Genomic DNA, 27,530 nt, shown 5'->3' on the forward strand with positions numbered 1-27,530 from the left:
CTCCTCCTCGCCTTCACCTTGCTACGCGCAGGCGCAGCGCCTTCGCACATGCGCTGTTGGGTCGGCGACGTGCGGGCGAGGGTCTGCATCCGGGTCGCCGCCGTGCCGCCGCCGTGCCCATTGTCTGGGGAGGGGGTCCGAGGCTCAGCGGTCCGCGCCCGAGGGGCTGAGGCGGCGCTGCGCTGCCGCCGCCTGGACACGTTCCCAGTCGCCGCCGCTCACCTGCGTAGCCTTTAGTAAGTGCTTCTCAGCGGCTCCTACCGCCCCTTCCCCGGGGAGAGCGCGGAGGCGCTCGGCGGGACGGGGGCAGCCCAGCGTCTCTCCGGGATGTCGAGCGGGTCGGGTCCTCCTTCTGCCGTGCCGTATCTCCGGCGCTGGATGGCGGAACGCCTGGAGGTGCTGCAGGGAAGCGGCTCCCTTCGCCAGCCCGGGCCCGGGGTGGTGCCGGTGCCGGCTATACGCGGTGCCCGGGGTGTGAGTGGTTCCCCCGTCCCTGGCACGGTGAAGCCGGTGCCGGCAGCACTCGTGTGCGTGCTGCCCCGTCGGGTTAACGCCGCACGTCTAAGCACGCTGCGTGTTCATTGTGCTGTCTAATAGGAGTACTATGCTTCTTTCTGCAGTGGACCGCAGCTCGAAGAGGAGACAAGTGAAGCCTCTGGCGGCTTCCCTGCTGGAAGCTTTAGATTATGATAGCTCTGATGACAGTGATTTTAAAGTTGGAGATGCTTCAGGTAAATATATTTCCTCATCGCCTCTGTTGAGAATTACTTCATTTTTGTTTTAGGGTTGCTTGTTTAATGTCACGCAGGAGATAGAGTGGTATTAGTGAGCTGCTGGGACGAGGGGCTGGAAGGGCTTCAGTTGCATAACTGGAGATTCCATGCTGCAGATAGGAAACAACTGATCAAGTAAAACATACAGTGCTGCCTTTGAACATAAATTTTTCACAGTGGAAAATTCTGTTATCAAATAAGTTTTGGCAGAAGCATTTCAGCAGTTTCTGTGCTGATTGTCATGGCTATTTCTGTTGCTTTCTATTTCCTCAGTCAAAAGACAGCTTTGGGAACTGTATCTTCTTTTGGTATTGGAGTAACTGCTGTAAAGCCATTTTGTTTTGAATAAGTCTGGATAGTAATTTGTTGAGGACTGAGGAACCTGTCTGACTTCTCAAGGGTAATTCCACTCTGAGTGAACATCTTAAACAGAAAGATAATCTCTTCAAGTTTTTATTCTATATTATTATTGTTAATATTTTTTACAACAGACTTAGGATGTCTTCTGTGATAGTTGTGTAGAAAGATGTAAGCATTTCATACCAGAAGTCCTTGCTTTGGGATGTGTTCTTGTAGTGCTCTTCTCTGTGCGTTCCTCAATCTGAATGAACATCCACAGAAACTGAAAGTAGACAAGATGCTGAATAAATTGAGCTCTCCTGGAGAGAGAGAGGAGGGGGAGAAAAGGGGCAGGACTCTGTTTGTTAAAAGCTGCATGGTGGATGTTTTACGTCATGCTCAGGGAAACAGGCAAAGAAAAGCAGTGTATTTAAGCTATAAGGGAAGCATTATGACACCTTGCCAAAGAACTGTACTTTCTTCGTTCTGCACTGGAGACGTTGATCTATGTTTTCATCTGACTTCATCTTGCAGAAATATTCCCCATCTCCTTGTAATTACGTCTTTTTTTTTTTTTAATCATCTATGAAGATCTTGTGTATTAATGAACTTGAGAAGAGCTCAGTGGTCATTTCACCAGTACCAGTTCTGTGTGAAGTTTTGAAGGCTTTTCTTGTTTGCTTCTATAATACTGCTTTGGGATATTTTTTTTTAAATCCCTCCTTTAGGTCCCAAATAAAATCTCTCCATTTTGCATTAGAAACGTAGGTTGCGTTTGAAGGAAAAAGAAATACAATATGGAACGTGGACATGTAATCCAGAGCAATGTATTATTTGATAAGAAAGCTGTCATTCATTACTTAAAAGTCTCAACTTTGGATGGATGGAAAGGACTATTTTGTTGTTGATTTTTCAACTTTCAGAGTATGTATGTGTGCAAGGGGGAACAGTGTCCACCTCAGAGTGGTTCAACTTCAGTTGCATTTTGAGGAAGTTGAATCTCTTAAAGCCACTGAATGGACTTAACTGTATAATTGGAAAAACCCAATGGGTTACTCTTTTGTGTTTGAACATCTTATATGACTTCCTTTTGCATAACATTAAGTGAAAATGTTTTTGAAACAACAGTGTTGGATGTTTTTCACTTTTTTTTTTTTTTTTTTCTTCAAACATTGTCTTTAGTGTGGGAAAAAAAAGCTTTGTGAGGATTTGGAGGAGTTGGGATTTGGAGGAGTAGGAAGTTATTAAATGTATAGTATCTTAAACTGAATGAGAAGTAGTTGTTGTACAGATCATTTGGATAGCTGCAGAATATTTGAAATAGGGCATCGGTGATGATTTCAAAAGAGGCTGGTATGAAATACCCTTACGTTTGTTTGTACTTAATCCATTTCATGTAAGTGGAAGACGTACTAAAACAAAGGCACTTAGATAAATAAAATTGATCACTTCAAAGTTTGTATGTATGTATGTATACTATATTTGTAGGGGAAAAAAAATGGTGTACACAGAAACACACCCACCAGACAAATTATGGATTGCTGTTGATAGGATACTGATAGACAACATATTTTCCTTTTGCTCTCTGCAGGATTTAGTCTTCAAAGCATAGTATGTAGTTCTCCACTAGAGTCAAGGCTGTTGCTCTTTTCCTTCTTTCAGTGGGCTCCATGTGCAGCCTGTTGCAAATCATGGTCTGTGTACATACAGTATTTAGTGGTTCTTTAAGTTCATAATTTCACTGCACAATTTGCTTATAGAGGGGATTAAATAAATAGGGGGACAGGTGATCTTTCTACATTGTAAATTACCATTAAGTCTACTTATGGCTCAAAAAGATTCCTTATCTGTGTTAATTTTATTGCTCTGCATTGCGTGTTTTATTTGAGTCATAAATATGTCTATAAGTAGCAATTTTTAAATTAAAAAAGAAGCAAATTTGACAGCTAAAGGTTCAAGGACTATCTAGACTATCTAAACACTGAATTAAAATTGTTCTGAAGTTGTTTACTCCCTGCTGATTTTGTTGCATCCATATGTATGAGCTTAAGGATTTTAAGTGATATGTGGGAGTAGATGATAATGTGCAAGTCTAGGAGGACTGAACCCTCAACATTAAAATTTCTATGCATGTTCTATCAGATTTCAGGGAATATGTGATGCAGTAAGGATTTGATAAGTTGATGTTTGGTATTTATAGGAAGGAATTGTAATTGCTGAATTTTGTATTCAGAATCTTGATGTCTCAGTGACTCTTTCATTACAGGAAGTATATTTAATAGCCTAGCATCCATTTTCATTGCAAAACTTTCAGTAGGAAATATGCCCTTTACTTACTGTGTTATTTTCTTATGGGTTTATGTTACACTAACAGCAATTATCGACTTTTCTATTCCAAAGAAAAATTATAACATTAGTTTAAAGGAATTGATTTTAGCGCTGTTATGTTATTGTCAAATTATTTAATAGAAATAATTTCAGGCCTGTTGGCTTTATATTATTTTAATGCTAAGTAATTATTTTTTTTCCTGGCTCCTCTTTCATTGTTTCTTCATTAATTGCTTCTAAAGTTGTTCCTTGAACAAGCACGATAGGTGAATTTAAGGACTGAACCTCTTTTTCAGTGTAATTAAGGAAAGTGTAGTTGAATCCCGCCTTAAGGAGCTGAATTCAGTCATTACTTCTGCCAAAAGTCCCCTGGACTTCCATTTTTAGGGGCATTTTATAAATGTTTGGGATTTTTTCTTATGTGTTGAGCATGAAGACTGACTTGCAGAAATACCATGTACTGTTATTCTCATTGAGGTCGATAGGAGCTCTGTTTAAATCATGTGATGATTTATATAAATGCATCTATTAGGTGTTCTGAAACACTTGTATTTGCAACTTTTGATTTCTCTGTCTTTATATAATTTGTTTCCTCTTCCATTGTTTCTTTCCTGTGCAGGATGTTGTCATATGAAAAGGTTTGCAGAGTATCAAATTGCAGTTGTGGTAAACACAACTGAAATACAGATGAAGAAACTAAAGAGTTTTGTTTTTGAGAATGAACTTGGGGAATGTTTTTGCAGACAGAGAGGACAAGATAATTTACTTAGTGATTAGCTCTGCTGCATTTTTTTTTTATTTTTTATTTTTTTCAAGTAATTGCACAGTATTAGTTATTGTAATTGAATTTGAAGACTTAACTTTGCAGCCTTGCTGTGTATTAGCTGTATACAATAGCTATATGCTATACTACATATAACTGTCTTCCAATCAGGGGTATTTTGGAGTGATTGACTGGTGTTTTGATCTGGTGTTTTCTTTGGAAGTGCTGAGACTCGTGTTATTCTTTGTGTGTCCTGACAGTCATCATGGCTTTCATTCTGGTAACTTAAGGTTTTTATGATGATGTAGCATTGTTTTTCTTTGTTTCCTCCTGCTGTTACTTTTGCGTCTTATCTTTGCAGTAATGGTTACAAAACCATTGCTCGTACAAAACCTTGTACTTGTTCATTAAGACAATGCAAATTTGAATTCATGGTCTCCTACTTAGCTATTTAATACTTCTAGTTTACTATCTCTTGCATCTCCCCTTTTTTGTGTGTGTATGTATGCCTGTCTTGTGTATTTTGTGCTGCTTAGCTTCTGAGCTTCATTAACTCAGTGGGATGGACTGTTTACAGTGTGTCCACTTCTCAGGGAAGATACGATGTTTCAATTGTCAGCCATGTACTTGTGGCAGTGCCTCAGAGACTTAGTCTCCATTTATCATGTCCCTCTTTCAAGAGGTCAAACTCCTAGGAATCCAACTGTATGGAATATTATGGAATATTTAGCAGTGAAAGTTTGCTGAGAGAAGTCATGGGGCATATAATACTTCATCCAAATGAGTAAAGTTCAAAAGGCAGTTCAAAATTCAAAGACTAAGCCTGAAACTGGGAAATGTCAAGTGAATTCAAGAGGTTGGGTAACTGATTCCATCTGTCTTGCAGAAGTCTGAGGCAGTTGAGGCAGTGCCTATGGACTCAATACTAAGTTAGCTTGAAGTTTTGAGTGCTTTTAAGATTTGAATAGATATCTGTGAAGATGCTGTGATATCACTGCTGCTAGTGTAGAAGTGAGAAAATTGCTTATTAAAAACCTTTGTTTCTCCTTTTTTTTTTTTTTTTTCTTCTTTTTCTTTCTATTAAATAAATACATCTTCTGAAATGATTGTAACAGTGGGTAATTGTTTTCATTTCCTGGACTTCCAGCCTCCATGTGTGGTTAGAAATTTTTTTTCATCTCTTCTTTTAGAAATAAACTTCCCACCTCAGAACAGTAGTATCCTAATTGGTTGTGATTTTTGTTCTTTATGTTTACTATGTTTGTTTAGACGGTTCCAATTTTTTAATTGCTAGCATTACAGTATTGAATTGCCAATTGCCTACCTGGGTGTAAATATTTAAAGTAACTCTACCTTCATCTTTTACGCAGTAGTTTAAAAAAGCCAGTATCATAATGTCGAAAAAGAGAATCTAGGTTTATGTTCAAAATGAAGTGTTAAGTCACTTCCATTGCTGCTTTCACTATAGCTTTGGGTTATCAGTTTGAGCACAGTGAGGCTGTATGATTTAATTCTAATAGATAACTGTGGTCAAGAGTTTACCAGTTACACTGGTAAACTGCCTAAACACTGCCTATGGCAATGCAAAAGTTCATTTTAATTTTCATGTATGGTCTGGTTTTCCTTGACTTCTTACATTGCATTATTAATATTAGAGTTCTGTCATTAGTTTAAATGTTTCTTTAAGGTATTTTGGAATCCTCAATATTAATTTTAGTTTCTAGTTCATGTATTTTGGAAATACAGCTGCTTTTACCCGTGCCTGATATAGCACATGTAAGCAGCTTGACTGTGGGCTTGTAGGTGTTGTAAAGTGTGATTCCAGCAGAGATACTAGGTAATTTCTCAACTTCATGTAGAGGATTTGTTGTTCACCTTGTGACTGGGAGAAAAAGTCTACTAAGTTACTGATCATAGTTACAGTAATTCAACTGTTTTTACCTCCAAAGAAATGAACCTCTCCTGTAGCCCTTTTGTTGTTTTTGTTGCTGTTTTGTTACTGTCCTCATAAAGGGGATGGTCTGAAGCATACTGCTAGATATGCTAGATGACAAAAAAGAAAAAAAAAAAAAAAAAAAAAAAAAAAAAAAGCCAGATGCTTCTTTTCTATTATCTGAAATTGGTTAGGCTTTGCCAGTGTAAGAGGCAAGACCAAAATTGAGTCTATGACGTCTTTTAGCTAGCTTATCCTTCAAACAGCTTTTTACAGAGCTGTTTGATAAGCTTAACACTACACTGAAGAATCAACCTGTCTTCTCTGAGTGAGTAGCCTTCTATTTCAGTAGTGTAGCACACACTCTCAAGTATGTATGGATTTTCTTAGACTGGGTAGTGTTCAGTTGCCTGCAAAATGGACCTACAAAAATCCTGGTGTTTGTTTTTAAACCGCTGTAAGATACTGTAGTTTGTAACTATAGTAACTGTTTGTAACTGCTGAAAGATACTGTAGTATCTTTCCTCTGAAGTCTTGAGCACAGCATGTGTTTGAATACTGCTGATGTGGAGCTGCTTTTGTTTACCTTTGTTTACCTTCATTATACTTCTTCTGATGTTAATTCTGGTGCATAATGGAGATTATATACTGGAGAATTTCTCAGTTACTGCTTCAGGGTGAGTGCCACCTGCTCCTGTGTTCAGCAGTTAAAGCTACAATTTGTACAGAAGTAAATATACCATTATCTCTAATGTTTGTTCTCAGCAGAACTCTGTATTCTTCACTATTTGACAGTGTATCTGGCCTAACCTTTTACTTGAGAGTAGCTTGACTCTTTTCCATAGGAGATGACATAATGTGGTTCCCAATTTGAAAGAGCCATTCTTTAAGAATTTCTTTCAAGGAGAAAATTGTATGCTACAGTCTCTAACTGAAAGTGCATCTGACAGAAGAACTGCTACAAAAATAGCTGTTATCACAGAACCGTTCTTTTTAGAGAAATACCTATCACAGTGGATGCATTCAAATAGAGATTATCCTTTAGTATAGGTATCTCTGGTACGTGCATGCATGCAGATAGAAAATACAAAATGTAACATGCAGTCAAAAGAGAGAATTTGAAGGTGCGAAGTGAGTGAAACTGAAGTTTATTTGTTCTCTGCTTTATACTGTTTGTATGGCATGTGGCAGTTAGAGAGTATTCTTAGTGCAGCAGTATGGATGTACAAAATTCACTGTTGGTCAATAGGGTGTTATTACAAAGGAAATAATTCTCAAACAAAAATTCCACCCAAAAATGAAGTGGAAGCTTAAATTCCCAAGAAATCTAAGCCTGTTCAGAAATGCAACCACACAAAGTGTCCAGAAATCTGTTTTGATACAATATTGATATAATATATGCGTGTATGTATTATAAGGTAATAAGAACTTGTGAAAATAATTGTAACATTGCAAGCTTCGTACTGCTTTGACACATTGTCAGTAGAAGCCTGTAATACAAAAATTTGGTATCAAACATCCATCTGGCATTTAATCTGTAGCATAAATGCCTAGTGGAATACTCTAACTTTGACTTACCTTTAGAGTGGTTATGAGATCTGGCAAATAGGAATCCAAAGAAAGCTACTATAACGTAAGAATTATTTCCTATACTGCATTTCAGTTAATATTGCTTTTCTTGCCTAGAAAGTATTTCACTATTTCAAAATTTGAGTTAGTTATGCTTCTACTTCAGGTACCATTATTAAGGCTGGTAGGGGAGGGGCGGGCATTACTAAATTACTAAATTACTAAAAGACTTTAATAAAATTTCCTTTTTTATCAGCTTGTAAGGGGCCTGTTGTTCACCTGGTAACAATAGTGTTCTGATCAGTAGTGGTAGCACCGATGTACTTTCTCATGTTGATAATTATATGATCCCCTTATCAGATTCTTTCTGCTTCCACATATGAGTATACCCATAAAACCAAAATTAACCAATATATTCATGTAACAGGTGAATAACCGGTCAGTTATATTCTGTGGGTGGGAATATGTGGCATGTGTGAAGTGTGCAGCATGTTCTCAAAATGTACGTGCCTTAAGAAGTATGTTGGCCTCCACTGTTTCTTTATTTGGCTTTATAAAGAGGTGGTTAAGCACAGAAATTCTCTCTTTGTAAGGTGATCAAATCAGTGTCATATTTGTGTGCGGTAAGTAAAGTGAATAAATATATATATATTTGTTCACGTACCAAAACGTTTCTTCTCTCTATCTATTTAATAAAATCTGACAGTGCTACAAGGAGTTCATGAAGGCTCTGAACAAACTGAAAAATGTAGCTGTTGGGCAGTTGATTCATACATTGGATCAAGCAACTTTATACTTAATTTTAAAAAAAATCTTCTTTTTTTTTTTTTTTCATTAAAACAAATACTGTAAGTGAAAAACAGTGGGAAGATATAAGATGGAAGAAAAGTCAAGGAGGATGATCTTTGTAAATTAACAAGTTCGCTTATCATCTTTTTCAATAATTCTTGTGTAATTTGTACTACAGATGCCTTTATTTTTGTGATTTTTTTTTTTAACATATGAATCTTTTTTTGATCCTTGATCATGTGCAAACTGACTTGTGTTAATTAAAGCACTCAGAAAAATATCGTGGGTTATCTAAAGCTAGAATTTAGTGCTGTTGTGCAGACTTAATGCTGAATGAAGCATAGTTCATATACAGCTTGTAACTAATGTTGAAGGAAACCCCAAACCATAAAAATAAACCCATAACAGAAATGAATTTATAGGATTAGCTACATTCTTCTTTCTTTAAATACAATTTTTTTAAACTTAGAAAGCATCTCCAAAAATTAAAAATTTAATACTGTTTTATTAAAATGACACTTTACTTATTGTTAATATTAATAATAGCTGCAGTTCAAATGAACATTTAACGTTCATTAATAAATTTTACCATCTTTTTTTTGCCACTTAAAAATGCATTGATGTTTTAACAGATTCTCAACATAGCACTTGAAATAGCAGTATTTGGAGACAAATTGAAAAAAAAAAAAATAAAGGTGGATTTCCTTATTAGGGAGGAACGTGCATCATTCTTTTGTTTAACAACTTGCTTCAACAGACTTTATTTTTGGGGGTACATTTGTTTTGGAACTTCTTTTTAAATTTTCATATACTCAACAGATTCTGAAGGAAGTGGTCATGGAAGTGAAGATGCATCAAAGGACAGTGGAGAAGGTTCCTGTACTGAATCAGAAGAAAATATCTTGGAGGAGGAACCAGCAGAAGAGAAAGTAGAAGAGCAACAGCCAAAGAGCTCTGCTGAAGAAGTGCCAACAGCAGACAAAGAGATAATTAAAACTGAAAGGAAAGAGCAAGAAGATGAAGAAGAGAAGCCAAAAAAGAAGAAAGAAAAAGAGAAAGCAGCTGAAACTGATCCTGTGGCTGATGAACAAGCAAGTGAACCAAAAAAATGGAATTTGCGCAGGAACCGACCATTACTGGATTTTGTGTCAATGGAAGAACTAAATGATATGGATGATTATGATAGTGAAGATGACAACGACTGGCGGCCTACTCCTGAGAAAAAAAAAGGGAAAAATGCACTGCGAAAAGAAGGGAGTGATGGAGATAATGAGGATGATGAAGATGATGGGAGTGGAAGTGATGAGGATGACAATGATGAGGAAGGTAACGAAGAAGATAATAGCAGCACAGCTAGTGATGGAGGATCCAAGAAGAAGAAGAGTAAAGTTCTTAACAGAAATAATGCAGATGATGAGGAACTGACAAATGATAGCCTGGCTCTTTCACAAAGCAAGAGTAATGAGGTAGTGCAACCAACTTTCTATAATATATCTCTTGAGAAATGGAAACTACTCTCCAGTGCTGTTCTGTTAATTTAAAAAGTTAAAACTGATTGGCTGGCATTGTGTTTAGAGGAATAAACAAAGCAGCAAAATTGGGCTAAATAAGCACTCACTGCTTATTAAATAATCTTGCTCGGACCATTTGGCCGATCCATTGCCACTAAAGTCAATAGGCAGACTTCTCTTGGTTTTAATGGGAAGGGCAATTGAATTAATTCTGAAGCAAATACAAGGTCTGATCTGCAAATCAGCATGTAACAGCAGAATATTTAGGTTAGATGTAGCACATCTATAATGTTATAAAAATTAGAACCATCACATTCTCATAATAGCTAAATAATAGGTTATTCTGTATCCCAGCCCTTCTTTGTCACAGGCATCAAAGTCTGAGTGCTAAAATTCTAAGTAAGTAAATATATACAGTTGGGTTTAAAATCTAAGGACAATCATGACAATTTATGTTGGTTTTACATATAATGCATACAAGTGAGGTAATTCCCTACAGTGCTAAGAAGCATTTGTGCGCTTGATCATTACAGTAACTATTTTCTATTTGTGGAATCTGACAATATTATGGTAAGTGTCTAATAATGAAACTTTCTTTTCCAGTACAACTACAGTTGCCTTAGAGGTTGAGTCCATGGAAGAATTAAAAGATAGTAGGTTGTCAGGATGGCTGACTTCTCCTCCAGTAGCAAAATCGTAAACAGAGTAAAAAAAAAAAAAAAAAAAAAAAAAAGTTACTGTAAAATCTACATTCTATTTTCAGGAAACAATTGCAGTGTAAATGAAACATTTGCTAAATTATAGGGTATAACAATTTAAAGTATTGCTGCTTCATTTAGACTTGATTTTAATGAAGACTAAGCAAAATAATTGGAGGAATCAGTGATCTCTGTTCAAGATTTTGATGTATATATTTATGTACGTATGTATAATTGCAAGCCAGATGTGCAGTTTTAATAACGAGATAATCAAATAATTGTTTAAAAATGCATAATTCTAGTGTTTTGTTTTTTTTTTTTAATTCTCTGTAGCTATCTACTTATAAATGAATGGTGATGCTTAGAAATATTGTTTACTATATTAGATGCTGCTTGGAGTAGTAATAAGTAATAGCAATAAGAGAATGTTCTTCTTATTTTTAAACTTGTATGCCGTTTACAGTCTGCGGACTTTCTCTTTATACATCTAAGCTGGTCTGTGAGATGGTTTCACTTTGGCAGATATAAAGATCTTTCTATCCTGATCAGGCTACTATTTATCTTTCATTATCAAGCTCTGTACAACACAATTCTTGTGTTGTTACCTGTACTGTCTTTGCTCAGGAGCTGAAAGGGCTTTGCCAGTATCAATGATGAGAACCAGGTCTTCATTGGGAGATGGATTATTTCCTTCCAATGTTGTTTTCCATATCAGAATGGAAATGAAATCTTAGATTGTTAGGGATATATTCTTCAAGATGTCCTAAATTTCCATTGACTTGGAAAAAGAAGCCTACTTCAGAGACTCAGAGCACTCTTAAAATGCATCTTTTGGGAACCTTAATATGCATATATTCCTCCTTGAATTTAAGACATCAATCAAAAGATAAAAATCAGAATTTGACATTTTACAGTTCGCATTAGAATTCTGTAACTGTGAAGCTGAATGCTGTTTGTGAACAGATCTTTTAGGTAAGAGTCTTTCAACAGTATCTATACACTAGATTCTAGAACTCATTTGCAGATTAATATTCAACTCTATTTTTAACAGCCAACACTGTGGGGGGAAAAAAAAAAAAGCTGTATTGCAAAATCTCATTGCGTTGCAGAAGCTAAGTTCTTAGAAAAACAGATGTCTTAAGGCATAATTACTGCATGGAAGATTGTTCAGGTAGTTAACTCTGAATATTGTAGTATACACTGTATATATTCTAATCCTTAGTATGCATTCTTAAATTCTTTGCGGCCCGGTTCCTTTTTTGATTGTTGTGCAGTTCTTTATTTTTCTGCACTTAAAATATTTTGAGGCGTGGATAGAGAGTCTTCTAACCTGTGCTGTAGTGAAATGCTGTGTGCTTATGTACTGTATTGAGCAGAGGCAGACAAACATAGCTTTCTTTTGCAAGGTCAAGCATCATTAGAGAAATGATACTTTCATGTTTTTTATAAATTGCTACCACTTCATGGGATTCTCTTATTCCTAGTGAGGTGATTGTGATAATTACTGTTTTTTAAGATCTCATTAAGTTTATAAATAGGTAGGCATATAGCTTGAATGAAGTCCTTATTCTCACTTGGATAGGGAACAGGAGTTGTTCGAGAAGTTCCTGCCTTTTTCTCAAAGTCTGTGTCCGTCTGCATGAAAAAAAAAGTTATTCTTGTCTGCATTTGACCTGTTGGCTTTCTGGCTTTCTTCACATAATGTAAATCAAGATAGCTGTGAATCCTAACTCTAGATCCGACCTTCCATCACTTTTTTGTTTTGCTCATGTTTGCGTATGTGTTTTTTTTTTTTTTTACAGTGCAGATGTGTGCATTTACTGTAATGTTTTTTGGTTTTTTTTTTTAGTTACTAGACTTTGGACTTCTGTGACAGGAGAAATTGCAAATTAATTTTAAGTTTATATTAATGAAGCCAAGTAATAATTTAAGTTGAAGGTATAGTCAGAAGAAACTGGTTTCTGGAGGCATGTGAGATGCTTCCAACAAGCTGGTGGTACTGAACTGTTAATCTGCCAAAGTTAGGGAGTATCTCCTATTTGAACTGTGTATATTATGTGCAATGGTGTGACACAATATTTTTGACAAATGCGTGCGAATTTCTTGCTTGACTCAAAGTACTTCATAGTTTCCTCGTAAAAGGAAGATGGAAGAAATGCTTAGTCAGCCTGTATTTATTAGGGGAAGAGCATGATCTTATGAGCAATTATGTTGTCTTTCATTTTTTTTTATTTTTTATTTATTTATTTATTTATTTATTTTACCTCTGGATGAGGTGGAATTTTTTAGTTTGTATTTTGTAGGCCATCTTTCTTTTCCTCAGGGAATATAGATAGGAGATTCCAAAACTAGAAGTATCTTTGCAGTTTTCTACAGCTTTCTAACAAGCCACTTCTATTTGGAATAAGCCAGTTGAAATTGGCTAGAAAAAACAAAGGTATCCCTGCCACCCTCCAAATACCTGCTCTGGATAAACCTGAAGTACAACAAGGCTTTATCAGTGATTCATTGAAAACTTTGAGCAGAGCAGAGACTGTATCAGATTGACAGACTACCATAGAGTAATAATTGCATAGACTGGTGAAAGAATTTAGGATCTTTGAGAAGGAATAGCTGTTTCACTTACCATTCATAATAATTTTTATCTGCTTTGGATATGGAAGCGCTGTATTGGTACTGTGTGGCTTTTTTTTAATTATTATTATTCATTAATAGGGGGAATGGAGTGGAAAGAGGAAAAAAAAGTTTGAAAGGCAACTTTCCACCTCAATTTTTTTTTCCACCTATTTAATACACTGCAGCACTCTTGTAATATTCTCAGGCCTTTAGTGTGTTGAATGGATGCCATTTAGCCCTGAACTATCAGCCTCTGCTCTGAAAGTCTTAATTTCTTCTTTTTCCTACTTTTTTTTCTTTCAGCTGTGTGTCTAGTCCCTGTAAGCCTTCATATCACCAGCGAAGATAGTCCAAACTCTGTTTGCTTTTAGTATAGGAAAGAAGAAAATTTACATAAGTTATGAAACTTTTGTGTGAGAGACAGTCAGTATACCTCACTGAAATAATAAGAAGCTGAGGTCATGGTATTTATGGAAGAAATGGAAATTTACATCCAACTTTATTTGGTTTGTGAGGTACTGCTTTGTTTCCTTAAAGAAACTCCTTTTTAAAAGGGAATTCTTTGAGCAGTGTAATACACATTGAAGGTTGCAAAAATGAGCATTGGACTTCCATGCATATCCTATAAAAGAAAATGAATTGTTTTAATATATCATGCAGTTTTGCATAGAGGCATATACATTTGCATGTAACAAAATAAAACAACTGAGTCAGTAAGTTGTTACACTTTATTTACGTGAAGACTCATCAGGCTTTTGTTAGCTCTTTTTTTTTTTCAAGTTTTAATACAGCAACACAGAAAGGTTGTTTGTTTTTTGTCTGTTTTTTGTTGTTGTTTTTTTTCCAACAAAGGGAATCTTCCTTTCTAAATATTAGGATATTGAAGGTCACCTTTTTTTTTTTTTTTTTTTGGTGGTCCTCTTTTCCTTTTTAGATGGCTTTCTGTTGTGTTCCTTGTTAGTGTCAAATATATGATTTCAGTACAACCAGAACTACAAACCTAGCAAGATCAGATTGTATCCATTCCAGCTTTTAATTTTGTGGATGAAGAGTTTGAATGTTTTGACAAGAAGTGCATGAGGCTTTTTGTTGTTCTTTTTTCCACAAAATTGAACAAATAACAGTTCTTCTGTTCTACATAAAATTGAAGTTCCTGTTGTAATTCATGTGCATTCATTTTTTGATATTAGGACTCCTTGATCCTTGAGAAGTCCCAAAATTGGAGTTCCCAGAAAATGGACCATATTTTGATTTGTTGCGTTTGTCTTGGAGATAACAGTGAAGATGCTGATGAAATAATCCAATGTGACAACTGTGGAATAACAGTGCATGAAGGTAATACAATTCCTTCATTGTTAATGCATGAAGAAAGCATAAGCTTTACTTCTATTAAAATTTTTACTTGCTTCAAAAAAAAATTAAGCCTTTGAACTCTGGTGAGTAATTTTTTGTAGTGCCACATGGATTCTTTGTAGTATTGCATTCATCTATTTTAGGAAAGCTAATACAAGCAAGTATAGGATAGGTCATGGTCTATGTATATCTGTGAAATTGATGACATTTTGCTAATGCTTCTGACTATAGATTGTATTTTCGAGACTTTAGGATTTAATATCAGATGAAATTCTGTCTATTTCAGTATGCAAATTTGATTGCATGATTGGGTAGAAGATAGTGAGAATAGGAGAATTCATAGGAGAAAGGGACTTTTGCATGTATTTTTGCTGTATTAAAGAGGCAGAGAGATGAGAAAAGAATTGAATGTGGCAGCTAGCCTTGGCCTCTAATTTTTAATGGCCATTTTAAAGTTAAAATTGTTGATTTGCTAATTGCTTTGGCATCTAGTAGATGTTTATATTAAGTGTAGGAGGTCTTTCCTACAGTATATGGGGGAGGGTTTAAGAAAAATGATCTGATATTTGCTGTGAATACTGTTCTGAAGTATTAACTTGGTTGCAATTTTCTATGATTTGTTGATATACTGGTAAGTTAAAAGATGATCTCAAAAGATGAGAAAAATAAGTTTCTGTAGTCAAGTGTTCACTGATGTTTTTTAAAGGAGCGCTTCCTGGGTGATCATGAGATGAGCATGTGGAACTTTAATGGTCCTTATAGGAAAGATGGGACTGATTGTTTTTGCTCTTTTTCTTGAGGATGGAAGATAAAGTAGATAAAAATATAGATAGGCATACATACTTTTGTTGAAATTTAAATTCTGTATTCTTGACAACTTAGTTTTCTTTTTAATGAAAACTTTTTATTATTTCTGCCATCCTGTACTATTCTCCTTTTAAATAAGATAGGCTACTTTTAATCCTTGAAGTTAAAAGAAGGTAGACTTCCATTCTTCAAAGGCATGAATGATATTTATATAATCTGTGTAATTTATGCTCTTTTAAAATTTGTTGGAGTTGTTCACTAGTGCATGACTTTTCATGTAGGAAATGCTTTTCCTTATCTGCTATTCTACTTTTGTTTTCACACATTTAAAAATGGTTTCAAAGCAGTATTTTTCATGTACTCATCTGTGGTTCAATTCCTTGTTTAATACCAATTAGGAAATGGCAGGTGGAATTCCATCCTCGTTTCTAGATACCTACTGCTCAGTGTTGAAATGTACTGTAACTCCTAAATTCCTGTTACAGTCCAGATCTCCCTTCACTCTTGTTCCGTGTAGTTTGGCTTTTCTAGCACAGCTAGCTTCCCTCTATGCATACTCTGTGCACCTGAGTAATTGGTACAAGTACCTTAGCCACTAGATTTAGTATTTGCCTGCTCAGTAATGATTTGCATTCCTTTTGATTTGCTCTCTTGCATTAATTGCATAATGTCTTCCATAGGAAGGAAGAATGATAACTCATCTGGGAGTAACTTTGTCAGAGCTCTGGACAAACGTTGTTATTATTTGGTCTACAAGATGTATAGGGAGATTCTAGTTTGGACATAAGATTGTGGGTGGCTAATGAACTCTTTGTTTGGCTTACTGAACAGACATTGAGATTGTTAGAAATTTATTTCCTTTTAGGGCAACTCGTATCATATGATACATATGTTCGTATCATATATGATACGACTCATCCTAAAACTGCCTTTCTGGTGCAGACAGCTTGTAAAAACTCAGTCACGTTTGAAAACCAAATGGCATTTTTTTTTCTAGTCAGGAGTCTGTAACTACTCCATAACCTACACAAGCAGCATACATGTATATACTAATACCCAGTCCTATAGTTGACATTTTTATGTCTAAAAAAATCTTAAGTTCAGTCTGCAAATTGTCGCATTCATCAACTACATCTGTTCTCAATTCACATATTAATCCTTTTTTCTTAAGGGGAAAAATAGCAGCTTATATTGCTAGAAAAAAAATATCTTTTGAATTTGTAGTTGTACAGTTGCTTGTGTATTTATTTCAGCATGCAAATAATTCTCATTTATTTTTCAAAAAAAAAAAAAAAAAATCATCTTCAGGCAGTATTCTGTCACTTTGGATAAATGCTTTTGTGGTAAGATCTTGTAGTAGCAGGACACCCCCAACTGTGATGTCAGTTGCCATGACATATTGATTGCAGTGTGTCTGAAGAGAATGTCTGATGCATATCATAAGATATGAACTAACTGTAGATAGTATGCTTGCCAGCTATTGCCTTTGTGTTATTTGCTGGGAATTAAACAAGAAAGAGAAGTTCCACTTTTTTCTAGCTGTTACTTTTCCATCCCCTCTGTTTGTTCTTTTTTTTTTTTTTTTTTTTTTTTTTACTTTTGCATGGTGAGTATGGTGGGAAATAAAGCTTAACTTGCTAGAAGCAGTAGTGTAGTCTACATGTGCTTTAATTTTGATGCTTATTATTTAATTTTGATTGCTTACGTCTGATGTAAACATTCATTTTTGTCTTGTTATGTACTCTAGTACTTTCCCTTATCTAAATAAAAATAGTCTTATTGTGCATGGTTAATGTCTTTATTTTAAACTTCTGATCCAGTTAAGGACTGAATGTAATATTGTTATCTCACAGCGTTTCTTTTTGAAAACCTACAGTTCACCAAAGTTCATGCTTTCATGAACTTTATAATTAGATCAGGATTTGAAGTATACGTGACTGTTGTTAGCATATGCAGACATTCAGTTTGGCAAAAGATTATCCTTGGAGAGAAGATTCTCTCTTCCCTTTTCCCTCAGTGACATATGTTTCAGGACACTTGCTTAATGCTAGCATCTTAAAGTGTTTGTAATTTCATTTTAATGATAATGCATAAAAACAAGCTAATGGCAGTATGCGGTGGATTTAAATTCAGGAAATTCAGTTTTCTGTATGAAATTATGTTCAGTAGACAACTGCAGTCATAATATGTAGATTCAGGTTGTGGAAGAGTAAATGCTAGGAGAATTTCAACTTCTTGACTATTTCATATATTTAAATTCATGGGCTTTGCTATCATATAGCTTTATTGTTTAGTGCAAGAAGCTTTCAAGGAAATGGCAGACATAGAGTGACAGAATAATAAGGATTACTTATATTAAACATGGGCACTTCATGAGCACTGATTGAGAAGAGGCTCTCATAGTCCAAAGAACCAAAATTCTATGAACAGTAAGGAAAAACAGTATGCGTTTTCAGTTAAGTGTTTAAAATGTTGGGGGTTTTATAGTATAGTTTCAGGTGAAAGGGGTAGATGGTACACTTAATGCTGACTAGATTCCAGATGCAGTAACTCCAATGAAACCTATAGTTTTCATTACAAGAATCATCTTTTTGTTGTTAGCCTTTCAATCCCAAGCTAGTTACACCACCTAAACAACTGTGCTGCATTGAGAAAGAACCTGGAAGATTACCTCCTAATGTTGCTTTTGAGATAGAGTGGTAGTGAGCTGTTACATTGCTTTCTGTTTCAAAAACCACAGTTCCCAACAGTTAGTACAGGAGGGTCAGCTATAACAGCTTTGTCATGCTTATCATAGTAAATGTTCAAGAAAAAGCTTGGAAAGACTTGTCCAGCAGCTTCAGTTTCATGTTTGTGTGCCTATGCATTTTAAAGAGACATAAAAGTAGCACTGAGAATCTTTTAAAAGGACTTTTTTTTAATCAAATGCTTTCTGTACTGTCTGATTTTAATATACAAAGTGTGTTGTAGCTCTGCAGTAGAAAACACTTTTTATTTTTTCAACTTAAAAAATGATGTATGTCTTTTAGGATGGTTGTTAAACTGTTATTTGAAATTAATTGACAGTCATTAAAAGTGTGGTTTAGCTTAGGACTGCAAATCCATCTTTTTCATCAGTATTAATTGATGAATCCTGCTTAGTATATTTACTTGTTTGTATGTACTTGATAAATAGTACACAGTTTGTGTGCATATAACATTTCATTAACTGTTTTGAAAAAGTAATATTAATCCGATCAATTTAGGCTTTCAGTTCACAGTTACTATTACAACTAATGATAGCAAGAGGAAAATATGAACTCAATATTGAGAAACTTTGAGAAATGTTTTTTTCTAAATGTTGTTGCTACTCAGCAGCTTTCTTTACCTTTGACAGAGTTTGCAGCTGTTTGGCTTTTACTTAAGCTGAAATTGAGATTTTTAGCCCAGTCCATACATTTCTACAGTAGGGTTTTGTGCTTTTGTTTTCTTATGTCAACTGAAGTAAAACTGAGGGGATTTGTTGTTTCTTGTTTAAAAAATAAAAAATTGTTACAGCTCTTCCTGTACATTTGTCATCTTGATGTCAAATAATATCATTACTATTTTGTGTAGTATTTACTTTATTTAGAAGCCAGTAGCATTCTTGCTGGATTTCCTTTCCTTCAGCTCTTCTAGACAAGATCAGGCAGCTTAGGACCGCACAGCTGTTTACTCACTCCACCTTTCTTTCCTGAAGGAATGATTGAATTAGAAAATTAATGAATAGAAAGTTAAAACATGTGGGTTGTGATAAAGGTGATTTAGTAGGATAGAAAAGGTAGGGAAAATAATACTGATAAAAGAATATAGAAAATAATGATGCACAGGGCAATTCCTTGCCACCAACTGATGATGCCCAGCCACCCCCCAAGCAGCAGCAGTACCCACCCTGGCCATCCCTTCCTCCAGCTTTATTGCTGAGCATGATATTATATGGTATAGGGCATCACTTTGGTCAGTCTGAATCAGCAATACTAGGTCTGGCCCCTCCCAACTCCTTGTGCAGCCCCATTTTCTTCCTGGTATGACAAGATGAGTAAGTAAAAAGTCTTTGGCTATGTGTAAGCACTGCTCTCTAATAATAAAAACATTGGTATAATATCAATGTTATTCTGATCTTCAATCCAAAATATAGCACTATACCAGCTACTGGGGAGAAAATTAACTCTGTCCCAGCTGAAACAAGGATGTCAGCTCTTACTGGAAATCCAGTGTATTTTCTCTGGCTAATGACCATCACTTTTGCTGCTTATAACAGTATATTTAGGTTTTGCTGAATGACAGGGGAAAGACTAAATGCCTCCTTGTGTCTGTTATAGATCTTGAAGTCTTTAAAGCTGTCACTAAGACAGTTGTGTGAATTAGGAAAAAATACTTGAGTTATAAATCCTCATGAGAAAATGACCTAGATTTGTGGTGTTACAGAAAAAACAATTTTGATGTCAACATACATGATAAGGGTGGAAATAATTACAGCTAATGCATGTTGAAGTTTTCTAGGAAAAAGGAGCAAAATATTAGCTAGAATTGAGTGATAAGTGTAACTGGCAAATCCTTCAGAGTGAAGATACGACACCATTGTAATTTTAGTAGACTGATGATGCTTTGTTTAGAAAAGCAAATGTAATTACACTTGATTGCAGAAGAGTCACTGTTTGGAAGAAACTAATCTTATTTTGCTGTATTGACTGATGACAGTATTTCTCCTCCTGTAGTGTTATGTAATTTTTAATAAATTTATTTAAGGAAATGTTTTGTTTTTTTTTTTAAAGTCTACAGACTGTTCTCAAAGTCTAAATTTTTCATCAGCTATATGATATCAGTGGGCTTTGTGTTTGTACATTAATGTAATTGTTTAAAAGGTGCTTTGCTGGCAGTTATTCAACACTGTGGCATTACAACTTAAAAAAAAAAAAAAAGGCTATCTACAATGCTTTTTAAAGCTACTGGGTTGCTAAAGAAATTTGAATCAGTTTACAAGTGAGCTAGATGGTATTTTGTATACCTCATGCAACTTGTCTGTGGATGCACTTCTGAGCATTATTTATCTCTTGATTCTGGAATACTTCTAATTAAAAAAACAAACAAACAAAAAAACCCAGAACATACTTTTGTCTTAGTTAAGTATTTATTGATGAACCCCATGCTGTAATGGAGGACTGTATTTCTTATATGGTACCTATAGTGTTTCTAATTACTTTCTGAATATAGTTTTACATTATTATCTCTGTTGCTGTTGTAAAGAGGGTTAGAGCACTGTTGCTGTTCTACTACAGTCAGTAGAGAACCAAACTAATAAATTACATTTCTATTTAATTATAAAAATTAAAGGATTTAATTGCTCTGCAAGCAAAATTGCTACTTGATCATTCTTATCTGGCAAACAACTGAATTTAATCTTTCAGTAAGGTCTCTGCTTTGATGTTGACAGTGAAATTCTTTTTTTTTTTTCCTCACTGAGCAGCAGATAAATATTCAGTGTGGCATATGCAGAAGTATAGTTTTCTGGTGATAAGCTTTGTCATTTACAGTAGTAGTAATACCACTCTTACTCTTGTCCAAATTTGTCCAAAATTGAAGTAACAAGCTTCTAAATCATTTTGAAGGAAAATTTTCCTGACCTTATGGTGATTAAGCATGCAGTAACACCTTAAAAACATAAAAATACACTGACTACACTGACTATACCAAAAAAAAGAATTGAGACACGATGAATTTAATCATAATTTAAAACCAGCTAAAAGTGGTGATGATGATTGATGAATATATAAAAACGTTTTTAAGTGAAACGGTCTGTCAAAACTCAATTTGTGCTTGTCAAACAATACTTTGATTTTAAAGTTACAAAAGGTCTTAGATTTATGCTTCAGGGGTTTTAAGAATACGTTTGGTTTTTCTTAATGTGTATGTTCTCTTGCTGAATTAGATATTGAATGTGAAGCAGAAAAGTGGAATGGATATTTGTTGTCTGCATACTGGTGGCATGATCAACTCGTTTAAAAAAAAAAAAAGATAACAAAAACGTTTAATTGAGAGTAATGAGAGGGAGAAAGATAGGAATGTCTTGAACCTTGGACATGCTCTCAAACCTTTAAATCAGTGATACACATGGATTCATGACATGCTGCTAGTACTGGAGAATTTTAGAAACCATGTTATAGTTTGGTAAGACTGTTAATTTAACTGAAAGTAAAGTTTCCAGGCTGCACAAGAAGATGTGTAGATAAGCAGAAGCTCTAGAATTGCCACAGTGGAGGAAAGATATGTAAAAGATCTAACAGGATAATAAATAGGCTGAGAATTGTCTAAAGACAGTAAGAAATAACATATTTCAGTATTTTATAAAATTTCTTAAATTTTTCCTCAGATGTTATATTTAATCTGAAATACATGCATTTAATTGAAAAAAGTGCTTTGTTTCTTGCTCAATGTTTGTGGGTTCTTTTAAGTCTTAGATTTTTACTTCATAATGAATAGGCTGAAAGAACAGAGTAAAGTAAACCTTTTCCTTTCATTTTTTGATTGCAATCTAAGACATTCCTATATAATATATCACATTTTAGAATTAGAGCCTCTGTGAAAATAGAAGTTTTGCACTGAAGTTACTCTTGCGAAAATATTGGATGCTTTCTTGGGATTTTCGTTGTCATTAAACTGTGTGTGTGTGTGTGTGTCTGTATTTCCTGCTGAAAATTATAAACTAAGAACTGTATGCCTACTTGTCTTTCCTTATATTTTCTTCCATTTCTTTTATGTGTGAAGGTTGCTATGGTGTTGATGGAGAGAGTGATTCTATCATGAGCTCAGCTTCAGAAAATTCCACTGAACCCTGGTTTTGTGATGCATGCAAATGTGGTGTCACACCTAGTTGTGAACTATGTCCTAACCAAGATGGGATCTTCAAGGAGACAGATGCAGGCAGGTAAGGCTGAAGAAGTGCCATTTTAAATTGATATCAGCTTAAATTTAAAGGTGGGATTTTGCTCTAGTCTATTCCTATAGGCAGAAGAGTCATAAATTAAGCTGTTAGTATTCTTTTTCTCAGTTCATTTTAGAGTGGGGTGCTCGCTGGATAGGCAGTCACCCAATTTTTTTTTTTTTTTTTATTTTCACACCAAATATTCTTCACACTAGTTGGGGAGGTGTTGTCTTAAACTGAATTTGAGCATGATGCTTTATTGATGTATGAGCAATGATGTTGATGTTGATTTTCTAAGTAAAGCAATATGGCACCACTTCAGGAAGTGGTAATACTTATTACCCAACATGAAATCACCATGTATTGTATGTGTAGAGATGTCTTACTGGATATGGTAGATCTTTCTCATGCAATATCTTCCATTTCTTTATATTTAAAAAATAAATTAATACATGAGTGTTAATGGAAACTTATTTTCTGCAGTAAAGAGAAGAGCAGAGTTATCAATTATGTCTGTTTTTTGGCTAATGTTGATGAATATATTATTATTTAGATCGCAGCAATTAAGTTATTTTTCCATACATTTTACAATTATGTAAATTGCAGGTTTGCAGCGACATATGAAACTTTCAGGCTTGATATGTAGGATTGCAGAAGTCTGCAGACATCTTACTGACGATTGTGGTTGAATTGGAAGAAATTCTGGTATTAGTACAAATGTTTTAAAATTCAGCCCTTTCATGTTATTCAGTGTGAGCCAATAGATACATGACCATTTACATGAAGCTATATGTTATGGTACAACATATTTGGTAGTAGCAAATAGCGAAGTATAAACATATTCTTGGTCTTTCTCCATCTACTGGGTTGTAATGGCCTTCACAGTTTACTGTTTTTTGTGCTTAAACACAAGGAGTCATGTTTAGATGACTTTAACTGTCTTGTAATGTAAGCTAAAACATTTTTTTCTCCCATTCATGTCTTTCACAAACTTGTACTATTGCTGGGACTGTAATGGACAAATCCTCTCCTCCTTAAAAGATCAGCAGAGCTCTGGATGGTATTTTGGAAAGCTTTGTTTGACATCATCTTTGGAGAGCAACTACCTTCCTGCATTGGACTTCAGCTTCTCAATTTGTAGCTGAGATGTGTCTTACAGATACACTTGTTAAATCTTTTCCTCAATCCGTGTCTTCCACATACATCTTATGAGGGGGAGCGCTGAAAATACAAGAAAATAATGTACTGTTAGTGGGGGGAATTTCTATAAATGAGTCAAGATTTGCAGTGAATTTGAAGTTGTTCTTGTTTTAAAGAATTTTTGGGATTCCAGTCCTCAATTTCTGATTAGTCCATCTTATACATAATTTGCTCCAGAAGTAATGTCTCCTATTGATTTTCATGGAAATTACGACAGAGACAGAGAACACAGTAACACTACTTGATAGAGAAAATTCTCAGCTACAAAACAGTATTTTTTTTTTTTTTTTAGTAAAGTCACCACCTTTAGCTATGCATTTCATCCAGCAACGGAGACCAGCCTGCATGCTGTACTTGTAAAATTATGTACCAGTGGAGGTGGCCCACTGTTGCCATAGCTGAAACACCACCCACTGCTTCACTGTGCTAGTATCCACTAGTTGGTCTCCACAAACGTTAGGCAGGCATTGATGCATAATGGGTGCCATTTCTTCTGCACAGAGAAATTTAGTAATGCAGCTTAGCCTCTAATGCGTGTCAGACTGCCCCTCTACCGCCATCTGTTGCGCAAGATAAAATGTAACAATGTATTCACCTAAGGGTTCGGTTCCACTGCCCTACTGCCAATATCCACTTCCGTTATTGTGGGCCAACATAATAAAACAGGAGGTGTTACTTTTGGAGCTGCTCTAGTGTAACTGTTACAATTAATTTAAACAGTTTTTTTTTACTTTCATAATGTTACAGTGTGGACAAAATGTTACTAGAGACTGAAATCACTTGTCTGACAACTTGGTAGTACTAGAATTAATATCACTTGGAAATATATGTTTCAGGTTTTTTTTTTTTTCTCCTGCATTTTTTAAGGTAGTTTAATTGCTATCTAGTTAATTTCTCATATAATTCTAATATAAATTGCGCAACATTTTAAACATTATTGCTTGAAATTTCTTATAAAATGGCAGCATGTTTTTGATTGACATAGAAGTGTTTTATCTGTGATTCTGATACTTTATGCAAAAGCACATGCCTACTTGGTTGACTGTGGACAGTAAAGTATCAGTTTATTATCCCTGCTATTGTATTTTTGTGTTTGGGTAACATGATATGTTGTCATGAGTAAGTAGAGGTTTACTTACAGGCAGGAGGGTAGGTTCATGTACTAGAAAAAAAAACAATGCTAGCCAATGTAAATAATACTGTTCTCTCTTTTTTTCTGTTGCTCATTAATAAATTTGAAATCTTTAGGAAATGAGACAATGCAAGCTAAGGATGTATGCTACGTCCATTGCTATGTTTCTTTATATGCATCATTGGCTGGAAATTGCAGTAAAGCGCAACCAAACCTATTCAGTTTCCTTTCATAATCAAGTTAGAATTATTTTTTTGTTCCTACATGAATCATTAGAATAATTAGGTGCTTAGTTTCTCACAGAAGCCTTTTCACATTAACCTCTCAGTTTCATGACCATAAATGTGAATTTATGAAATTTTATTTCTCAAAATGCTATTAACCAAGAATATGAATTCTGTTCTTGTTATGGTGTAGAGTTTTTCTTCTTCCCTAATCAACATCTGTCATCATTGCTCCAAGCAAAATGGATGGTAAAGTAACAAGGAAGATTATTCTTCTTTGATTACCCAATTTGTCTTAATTACAATCTTCTAAAACATGTGCAGCTAAACAAATGAGCGGGAAAATATTTAGAACTGGTATTAAAAGCAGCTGAAATTGCTTCAGCTGAGAACTTGACTGATTTCTTTGTTTTTTAGTAAAGATTCAAGTCTGAGTTCTCGTAAAGGTGACTAAAGGAATGAGGTACTTGTGTGCCAATCACACCAAAATGGCAGTTTACATCTGTAATACTGTAATACTTGGGTGATGTGTACTAAAACATTTTGAGAAGGTCAATATGAAGTAAGTAGCCAGCTATTGGATTTGCCATAGATAAACTCCTACTGAGTGCAGCAGCATTTAATACACTACTGGAGCGTGAAAAAACTGCAAGTTAAATTGAGAGGCAGATGCTTGTAGAAAAGTGTATCTTTACACTGAACTTTGGAGGGTAAGTTTTAAGGCAACCAGTATCCTAAGCTTACTATCAAAATCTTCAACCAGAGCCTTGTGTGTGTTTTTTTTTTAAGAATAGTAATTGTGAGTATATGTAACGTCCTTTTATGCAAATTAATTTAAAGCATCTTAAATCAATGAAGGTATGTAGAAAAGAAGCCTAACAGAATTTACAAGACTTTTATTAACATCTGAGTGATCTCTGTATTTCAAGGGTACAAATCTTATTTTGCATGTGGCATTTTTGGAGGGCAAAATTAAAAAGTAGTATCTTGATTTCTTTGTGAAAAGAATAGGTTGTGCGTTCATGAAGATGTGGTGAGGTGCTGGAACAGGCTGCCCAGAGAGGCTATGGATACCCTGTCCCTGGAGATGTTTAAGGCCAGACTGGATGGGGCCCTAGGCAGCCTGGTCTAGTATTAAATGGGGAGGTTGGAGGCCCTGCATGTGGCAGGGGGGTTGGCGATTCATGATCCTTGAGGTCCCTTCCAACCCTGGCCATTCTGTGATTCTGTGATGTTTTTCTGAGCCTTGTGGAATACAACAGAATGAACTGATTGGTGCTAAGGCTTTGATTAGATTTACTAAGCATTCCTTAGAATGAAGTGAGTTAATGACTTGTAGGTAGTTGTTAATGTTACAGGAATTTTTATCTTTGGTGGCCCTGCTAGGCAGGGGGGTTGGAACTACATGATCCTTGAGGTCCCTTCCAAACCGGGTGATTCTGTGATTCTGTAATTTTTATCTTACTACCTGTATGAATTTGTAGCTCCAATCTTCACTTCCACCATCTCACCCTATTGGTCTGTCTAGGTTTTGTAGGTAATGTCAAAATCTTAATATACTTTTCCTGCAGCATAAACAGTGATGTGAAACGTTACTTAAGAATCATCAGAACAGAATGTGAGGGTATTCTTGTTGATCCAGACAAGCAAAGCAATCACAGTTGTACCAAAAACTTGCTGCTATTCGTTTTTAGCTTTTAAATTCCAAATGCACATTCCCTCCCTGCTTCTAATGTGTTTTCACTTAGATCATCTTTTTCTAGCATCTGTATCGTTTACACAGTACTTAAAAATCTGCAAATGATGAGCGTAATATGGGAACAAAATACTGATAACAGTAATCTAAATTTATTTGCTGTTTTAGGTGGGTCCATATTGTTTGTGCCCTCTACGTTCCAGGAGTGGCATTTGGAGATATTGACAAATTGCGGCCAGTAACGCTTACAGAAATGAATTATTCAAAGTATGGTGCCAAGGTAAGTTAAGAAGATTCATATTCCTTACCAGTAGCTTTATTTCACATTTTTACATAGAAATAATATGTCTTCAATCTTATTTTGTGTTTATAGCAGTGAGATTTACAAAGGAAAATGTGATAAAATTCATGTTTCCTGTAATTTTGCTCATCCCTCCTTTTTTTTTTTCTTACAGCTGTTTTTTTTCCCTTATTGTTGTTCTCTGTAATTTCTATTGCTCTTTGTCTCTCAGTTTCCCTTATTTTTTTTTTACACAGGTGTCAGTTACCTTCTTTTAAAGTCAGTTAGTGGCAGATTGCCAAAATGTGAATGGAGAGAGAAGAGGATTTATGGGATGTGAAATGAAGGAAAGGAAATTGAGGTGGAGGATTTGAGGATTAAGAAAGATACAGATGTATATTCAGTAAGAACTACTTTAAGTTCTTTGTAATCATAAACTAGAATGCATAGGGTTGCTAGAAAGCAATATTAACCTCCTTGCACCACCAGCATGAAAACAAAATAAGAGTATGGGACTCTAAACCTGAATGGAAAATTGTCTGTAATATTAAAAAGTTTTTTTACATATAAATATGCTCA

The 27,530-nt window shown here is 35.2% G+C and overlaps 1 protein-coding gene across 8 annotated transcripts in view; it reads left to right on the forward strand.

Annotated features, from left to right (window-relative positions):
* Positions 1-27,530, forward strand: part of PHF14 (PHD finger protein 14) — a 152,587-nt gene continuing 125,057 nt past the window's right edge. For all 8 annotated transcript variants that reach the window (XM_052696939.1, XM_052696938.1, XM_052696940.1 and 5 more), the window contains exons 1-6: positions 1-236; positions 621-731; positions 9,314-9,960; positions 14,510-14,654; positions 22,263-22,422; positions 26,840-26,951. In XM_052696939.1, the coding sequence (XP_052552899.1) occupies position 236; positions 621-731; positions 9,314-9,960; positions 14,510-14,654; positions 22,263-22,422; positions 26,840-26,951 (1,176 nt within the window). In that variant the 5' untranslated portion in view covers positions 1-235. The remainder of the gene's footprint in view (positions 237-620; positions 732-9,313; positions 9,961-14,509; positions 14,655-22,262; positions 22,423-26,839; positions 26,952-27,530) is intronic.

Source organism: Tympanuchus pallidicinctus, unplaced genomic scaffold (genome assembly GCF_026119805.1).
Source record: "Tympanuchus pallidicinctus isolate F22 unplaced genomic scaffold, pur_lepc_1.0 scaffold3, whole genome shotgun sequence".
In the NCBI taxonomy this organism is placed as follows: domain Eukaryota; kingdom Metazoa; phylum Chordata; class Aves; order Galliformes; family Phasianidae; genus Tympanuchus; species Tympanuchus pallidicinctus.